Raw genomic sequence first — 7,574 nt, forward strand, 5'->3', positions numbered from 1 at the left:
CCAAAAGGGTATTGAGTCACACAGGAATGTGACTCTTTCACGGAACATGACCATAGAATTCCATGTGACAAGAGGTCACTGGTTTTGGTCCTATTGCGAGATTCTAATCTCGCAAGTATTTGGTTACCCCACGTATGAAATCAACCCTCTCCGTCCACTCCTTTCATCAGGGTTCTGGCGATTGTCATCCACCAGAAGAAGCGGTTCATTAAAGTTCTCTATCAACTCAGCCCTCCAGATCGAGCAGTCTTATTCTAGTTTATGTTTTTTATGTTTCTGTAGCTCTTATGTAAGAGCGATTATAGCTCAGTTTAGTTTTTATGTTTGGTTGATTGTATTAGCCTTGGTTGTACTTTCGTTTTTTAAATTAATGTACACTTTCTCGATGTCAAAAAAAAAAAAAAAGGCTGGCAAATAATTAACCCAAAAAGAATAAAAGATAGCTAAGTTTATTAACTAATGCTCAAAACCCATGGCTTGTGTAGTAACACCAATCACCACATATTCAATAAAAGCCTCATTACACAACTCAAAGGATAGAGGAAGAGTGATGATTATAAACCGTACTCTTTCCTTCTATTCTTTCAATGTGGGACAAGATAAAATAGACTCTTCATATTTTTCTAAAGCGAACTTTGAGTTTCTAGTATAAACTCTTATAAACTCCAACACTTGACTCAAGTAAAAAGAGTAAGTTATAACATCAGGAATGAACCAATATATGTTTATTTCATTTGGAAGACTAATTTACATATATTTTTCTCAGAACTTGCTACAGTAGCAGTCACTCCTCTTGAAACAAACAAATTATGAAATTACTTGAACATGTAAATAAAATCAGAGTAAGTTACACAATTTTTCAACTGAAACAACAAAACAGAAAAATAGAGAAAATACAGATATTTTGCCCTGTTATGAACTCTTAGTAGGTATTAATCCTTCTGCAGTTTTGCCTGATCTCACCTCTTTTCCCAGTCAATGGAGAGATGTTACCCATCTTAACTATGGACTTAGCAAAATGATCAAAGAAGAGTTCCATATTCTCAGCATATTGCTTCACTAGTTGCATTGATGCATGATTTTTGGTTAACAAAACTTGGTCAGAGTTCAATAGTCCCTTGTAAGATAAGATGTTTTTGTAGTAGCTGTTATCAAAGTTTAAAGGGGACACATAGTCTAAGAAGAACAAGTTTTGGTCACCACCAGATCGCGGGCATTGGTTGCGCAACTGAGAAGCATACGCTTGCTCTAGGGTGAAGTCGGGTTTCCCATTCCTGTTCTGGTTGTAGAGCCTTTGTCTGAAGCTTACACACCTTGCATTACCTATTGTGTGAGCACCTGCACCAGCACTTCTTTTTTGTCAGTTTCAACCCAGATACAAATGAACGAAAAAAGGGAAAAAGATGATATGCAAGGTTTGAATGTACAAACTCTTAGTCCTATGTTGTAATACTTCAACTCTTGTACCCTTCATATGCTAACTTTGATTGTATTATGTAAGATTTGGATGTGTCTCAAAGTATAATATGTAAGATTTTGGATGTTTCTCAAAGTATTCTAATACAATGTATTACATTATTTTGTAATAGATATTGTAACATCTTAATGGTCAAACTTTGTGATGGTAACAAGATACAGAGAACTACACATGCTTGAAAACTAACCTGAGAGGGCAACAAGATCAACAAGGTCGAGGCCTTGACGTTTAAACTTGGTAAGAATGGTGTTAAATGTGTTGTTAGGAGCAGGAATATCATTGTTTGATCCGCTCAAACTTGCACCTCTTGCATCCTTTCTTCCTAAGGGTACTTCCCAGTTTGGTCCACCAACCTGAAGTTATTGCATATCAAAATTAACTGTTATTTTTGTTATTTCTTCAACTTAAATCTAAGAGAAGAGGTAACATTAGAGTGTGTATTTCGCCAAGTGCGTGCTACAAATTACTACTCCCTTTGTCCGATAATATGTTTGTATTTCCGATTTATGCAGTCAAATTTTACAAATTTTTGACCATATCAGCACAATAGACAATATGAAGTTGCAACAAACTAATGCTTACAATAACGGTTGAATCTCTGGCAGTTAAAGCAAGAATATCAGCACAAGAGACGGTATGAGGGCATGCTTGCTCCACAGCAGCCTTGATTTCGTCGATGACCTCAAACCCTCGAACAGAGTTTCTGTTAGTGTTCGATCCCTTCTCTGAGACTATGCCTCCACCGTTGTCTAGCAACAATGAGGCATCACATCCCTGCAAATATTATTTCAAAAGTTAAGTACCAGAAAGCTCAACTTACTTGTTACTAATTGCATAAATATGAGCGTCATTATATTTCATACAAATACCTTAACGAAGCAATCATGGAAATGGAGCCTAAGTAAGGAAGCAGCCATTCTACGTTCCCTCGCAACCGCCTTAGCAACAACAGACTTGACAATCTGTTGCAGTTGCGGGCACGAGTGGTCGTAGAACTGCGGGTAGAGATACCCACTTTTGGTTTTGTGAGAGAAGCATAGTGGTGGTGCAAATGCTAGGAGAGCAAGAACAATGAAGTAGCTCATGAACTGAGCCATGTTTGTTTTGACAATATACGCTTATGTTTTGTAAACTAATACTATTATTGACTTGATTTTGAATGCTTTAATTCGGTGATATGATATCCTGAGATGGGTTGAAAGGGTATTTATACTAGTAGTCTAGTAGAAGTCTTCTAACTGTCCAAGAAAAAGACAGGAGGCACAGGAAGAGGTGAAGTTGGTCAACTAAGTTATATTCGCTCTAACTAAGATGCTATAGCTGCTCAAATTATTGGAACAGATGAAAGTTTCATGCAAAATAATGACTTCCCTCCCTTCATTCGTCTCACAATACTTTTTACACGTTCATTTTTAATATGATCCACTATCATTTTAATCAACCATTGATTCACATTCTCTTTACTCCAAATAAAATAATACCATGTTAAATATAGAAGAGAGAAGGGAGAGAATAATATGATGTTATTATTGCTTGTTTCATATCATAAAGATTACAACCCTTTATATAGAGAAACATAACATAAATTTAACCTAACACAATTTAACCTAATGGGCTATGCCACTCATACTACCTACTTATTCTAACCATTGGCCTGCACGATCTCTAATTTCCACCAAATCTATTATAATATTACTTCAAATAAAATGAGGGGTATATGAAAATTTTGAAAAGTTAAAAAGATATACCGTATACGTTGTAAATAACACTACCATTCAAAAGAGATACTATCAAATGTATGTTGATTTCTCTCTAAAAGTTATTCAACTTTATATATGTATAATATGATTAGAATAGATGTAATAAGTTTGGGATTATTTTGGTTCAAACTCTTCAATGTTCAAAGATTCAAAGCATATGTAATACTTAGAAAATAAGAGTTGACAGGAGTATATAAAAAATATTATCATGAGCAGAAAGTTACATTATTTTTGTCCTTGGAAGGAGTCCCTTGAGTTCCAGTGAGCTAGATAAGACCTACTCAATGTTACATTATTTTGCATGAAACTTTCATCTGTTCCAATAATTTGAGCAGCTAGCTAGCATCTTAGTTATAGCGAATATATCTTAGTTGACCAACTCCACCTCCTATGTCTCCTGTCTTTTTCTTAGGCAGTTACATCTCTACTACTATTAATACCCTTTCAACCCATCTCAGGATATCATATCACAAAATTAAAGCATTCAAAATCAAGTCAAATAATAGTATTAGTTTACAAAACATAAGTGTATATTGTCAAAACAAACATGGCTCAGTTCATGAGCTACTTCATTGTTCTTGCTCTCCTAGCATTTGCACCACCACTATGCTTCTCGCACAAAACCAAAAGTGGGTATCTCTACCCGCAGTTCTACGATCACTCGTGCCCGCAATTGCAACAGATTGTCAAGTCTGTTGTTGCTAAGGCGGTTGCGAGGGAACGTAGAATGGCTGCTTCCTTACTTAGGCTCCATTTCCATGATTGCTTCGTCAAGGTATTTGTATGAAATATTTATAATGATCATGTTAATATAACTTGGTTTCTTTTTTTTTTCTACGAACCAATATGTAAGTGAACTTTTTTGGTTTTTTAACCTTTGAAACAAAAATTTGCAGGGATGTGATGCCTCATTGTTGCTAGACAATGGTGGAGGCATAGTCTCAGAGAAGGGGTCCAACCCTAATAAAAACTCTGTTCGAGGGTTTGAGGTCATCGACGAAATCAAGGCTGCCGTGGAGCAAGCATGCCCTCATACCGTCTCTTGTGCTGATATTCTTGCTTTAACTGCCAGAGATTCAACTGTTATTGTAAGCATTAGTTTGTTGCATTGCTACTCCATGTTGTCTATTGTGCTCATATGATCAGAAGCTATGTAGCATTATTGGTACTTCTTCTAGGTCACGTACTCGTACCCGCACCCGTACCCGATACGATATGTATCCTGTATATATGGGTACGCGTACCCTTTCCTAAAATTTCAAAATCTTGCCGTTTTCTGTCCACGTACCCGAATCTACACTGTACCTGTATCCGTCTATGTGTAACCTAGGTCAAAAGTTTGTAAAATTTGACTGCATAAATCGGAAATACAAACATATTATCGGGATAGAGGGAGTAGTAATTCGTAGCATGCACTTGGCAAAATACACATTCTAATGCATGTTACGTACCTCTATCTTAAGTTAAAATGAAAAAATAACACTTAATGTTATTGTACAATAATTGCAGGTTGGTGGACCAAACTGGGAAGTGCCCTTAGGAAGAAAGGATGCAAGAGGAGCTAGTTTGAGCGGATCAAACAATGATATTCCTGCTCCTAACAACACATTTAACACCATTCTTACCAAGTTTAAACGCCAAGGCCTCAACCTTGGTGATCTTGTTGCCCTCTCAGGTTTGTTTCCAAGCATTTGTAGTTCTTTGTATCTTGTTACTCTGTTTTTAAGAATTGCTAACACTTTGACTTTCGTATTTTCTAATCACACAAATTGACCATTAAAATGTTATATTGTATAAAAGTATAAAACAAGTAATAACTAAACGTTGTGCTAGTAAGTATACTTTGAGACTCTCTTAGGTGTGTTTATCCCTCAGACCCAAACCCAAACTTCAAACTGTCCCACATCAGCTTTTCACTAATTTTTATTTTTCAAATTCACTCCAGACACATCCCCGTTTTACACATTATCCCTCAGACTCTATCCATACTCTCTACCAAAAATTTAACATATGGCAGATTTGTACAAAGAAAAAAATAAAAGACACGTGGCAGGTTTTTGGTGGCCTAGAAAATATGAGTCCCATATCAATAGTCTTAGGTGGAATCTTAATTATCCAAACCCACCCCAAGACTATCCCCATTATATTAGATGAATAACGCTGAGTCTTTACCAAGACTATCAAAAACTTCTTGTAAGACTTTGCTCCAGACTATGCGTTAAACATACCCTTAAAAAAATGTATACATTGAGACACAAATATATAACCGTCAAAGTTAGCAAATAAAAGTTGCAAAAGTCAAAACGTTACATAGGATTAAGAGTTCATACACTTAAACCTCAAATATCAATTTTTCCCTGTTTTCTTTCTTTTTGGTGTTGATATTGACAAAAAAGAAATGCTGGTGCAGGTGCTCACACAATAGGTAATGCAAGGTGTGTAAGCTTCAGACAAAGGCTCTACAACCAGAACAATAACGGGCAACCAGACGTCACATTGAACCATCTATATGCTTCAAAGTTGCGCAACCAGTGCCCACGATCTGGTGGTGACCAAAACTTGTTCTTCTTAGACTATGTCTCCCCCTTCAACTTTGATAACAGCTACTACAAGAACATCTTATCTTACAACGGACTATTGAACTCTGACCAAATTTTGTTAACCAAAAATCATGCATCAATGAAATTAGTGAAGCAATATGCTGAGAATATGGAGCTCTTCTTTCATCATTTTGCTAAGTCCATGGTCAAGATGGGTTATATCTCTCCATTGACTGGGAAAAGAGGTGAGATCAGGCAAAATTGCAGAAGGATCAATACCTACTAAGAGTTCCTAACAGGTCAAAATGTTAAATGTGTGTGTGTTTTGTCTGTTTTGTTGTTTCAGTTGAAAATTTGTGTAATTTAGCCTGAATTTCTTTACCTGTACAAGTAATTTCATTATCTGTTTGTTTGAAGAAGAGTGACTGCTACTGTAGCACGTTCTGAGAGAAATATGTAAATTAGTCTTCCAAATGAAATAAATATATATTGGTTCATTCCTGATTTTTTTTTTTTCGATTGGGAAATTAAGTCAGTTCAAGGACTAACCCCTACCAAGGCTACTAGCCTTGTAGGAACTACCAGCACATTGGCTGGTAAAGCATGCTAAGGAAATACCCCAACATAGGCTTGTTCAGTTCACCTTATTTTTGCTTATTTCAGATCAGATCAGATCAGAAAAAATAAGTTCAGATCAGATCAGTTCAGATCATGCTTATATTTAAAAATCATTATATCTTCATTACATATTAGTAAAATATAATAATTGAATATTAATAAAGTACTCATTGAGACGAATCAAACAAGACCCCACATGACTATATTTTTTCTTATATATTGAGAAAAAACTAAAAGATAAGATCTTGTAATCAGATCAGATAATTTCATGTGAACGAAACATAGCCATAATGCTGGGGGTAAGGATCGAACCCCTGGCCTCAAGGATCAGAGGGGAGTACTCTACCACATGAGCTAGCTCCTCATCCATTTGGTTCATTCCTGATGTTATAACTTCCTTTTTTTTACTTGAGTCAAGTATATTAAGTTAACAGTCACGTATATGAAAAAAGAATTAACATATAATAATGGTGTATGATTAAACTTTCCAATGTGTTACTACTTAAAATTAAGCAAAAAGAACCATTGAACAAATATTATACCACAGATTTGAAAGATAAATTAAAAAGATATCTAGACAGTTGGAATTCCGTAAAAAATTAGCAGCAAGTAGTTAGATTTTCCTAAATGTATCATATAAGCTTAGGTTGAGTAATATTCCGTAAAAAATTAGCAGCAAGTAGTTAGATTTTCCTAAATGTATCACATAAGCTTATGTTGAGTAATACTCCCTCAATTTGTTTCTATTCTTTTTATTTAACATGTTTGGTAAAAAAATAATATAAAAAATTTTTTTATGAGAAGAAATTGATCGAAATAAGAAAACTTTTCGAAGGTTAAGATAGTCTTGGATACCATGCAAAAAAAAAAAAAATCAAAACACTATATTACGAATCGAAGGGAGTATAAACTAATTAAAAAGTCTGAGCTCAACATGCAACATCAAAGGTTAATTTGATTTCTCATATTCTAATTTTGATGTAGTCAGATAGAATTTTATAATCCTTGGAGACCATGCAAAAAAAAAATCATAAGTTAAGATAGTCTTGGAGACCATGCGAAAAAAAAGTCATTATATTATGAATCGAATGGAGTAGAAGCTAATTCGAAAGTCTGAGCTCAAGATACAACAATAAAGGATACTTTGGTCTCTCATATTCTAATTTTGATGTAGTGAGA

General features: G+C 35.1%; 2 protein-coding genes across 2 annotated transcripts; one reads left to right on the top strand and one right to left on the bottom strand.

Moving 5' to 3' along the window:
* Window positions 1–710: 710 nt before the first annotated feature.
* LOC104895080 (peroxidase 72) lies at window positions 711–2,644 on the bottom strand. The gene is made up of 4 exons (XM_010681489.3): window positions 2,347–2,644; window positions 2,060–2,251; window positions 1,665–1,830; window positions 711–1,338 (listed from the first exon to the last, which is right to left on the bottom strand). The coding sequence occupies exons 1-4, from the start codon at window positions 2,572–2,574 to the stop codon at window positions 923–925; spliced, it is 1,002 nt and encodes a 333-aa protein (XP_010679791.1). The 5' UTR covers window positions 2,575–2,644; the 3' UTR covers window positions 711–922.
* Window positions 2,645–3,680: 1,036 nt separating this feature from the next.
* On the top strand, window positions 3,681–6,274 carry LOC104895079 (peroxidase 72). Its single transcript, XM_010681488.4, has 4 exons — window positions 3,681–4,012; window positions 4,134–4,325; window positions 4,747–4,912; window positions 5,648–6,274. The coding sequence occupies exons 1-4, from the start codon at window positions 3,785–3,787 to the stop codon at window positions 6,061–6,063; spliced, it is 1,002 nt and encodes a 333-aa protein (XP_010679790.1). The 5' UTR covers window positions 3,681–3,784; the 3' UTR covers window positions 6,064–6,274.
* The last annotated feature ends 1,300 nt before the right edge of the window (window positions 6,275–7,574 follow it).

Source organism: Beta vulgaris, chromosome 6 (genome assembly GCF_026745355.1).
Source record: "Beta vulgaris subsp. vulgaris cultivar EL10 chromosome 6, EL10.2, whole genome shotgun sequence".
NCBI classification, from domain to species: domain Eukaryota; kingdom Viridiplantae; phylum Streptophyta; class Magnoliopsida; order Caryophyllales; family Amaranthaceae; genus Beta; species Beta vulgaris.

What these genes read in the sequence shown, in the direction of transcription:
- LOC104895080 (XM_010681489.3), bottom strand. Translation starts at nt 2,574, where the DNA reads ATGGCTCAGTTCATGAGCTACTTCATTGTTCTTGCTCTCCTAGCATTT. An exon ending in TCCATGATTGCTTCGTTAAG is followed by an intron (nt 2,252 to 2,346) that starts GTATTTGTATGA and finishes TAATATTTGCAG; the next exon opens with GGATGTGATGCCTCATTGTT. An exon ending in CCAGAGATTCAACCGTTATT is followed by an intron (nt 1,831 to 2,059) that starts GTAAGCATTAGT and finishes CAATAACTTCAG; the next exon opens with GTTGGTGGACCAAACTGGGA.
- LOC104895079 (XM_010681488.4), top strand. Translation starts at nt 3,785, where the DNA reads ATGGCTCAGTTCATGAGCTACTTCATTGTTCTTGCTCTCCTAGCATTT. An exon ending in TCCATGATTGCTTCGTCAAG is followed by an intron (nt 4,013 to 4,133) that starts GTATTTGTATGA and finishes AAAAATTTGCAG; the next exon opens with GGATGTGATGCCTCATTGTT. An exon ending in CCAGAGATTCAACTGTTATT is followed by an intron (nt 4,326 to 4,746) that starts GTAAGCATTAGT and finishes CAATAATTGCAG; the next exon opens with GTTGGTGGACCAAACTGGGA.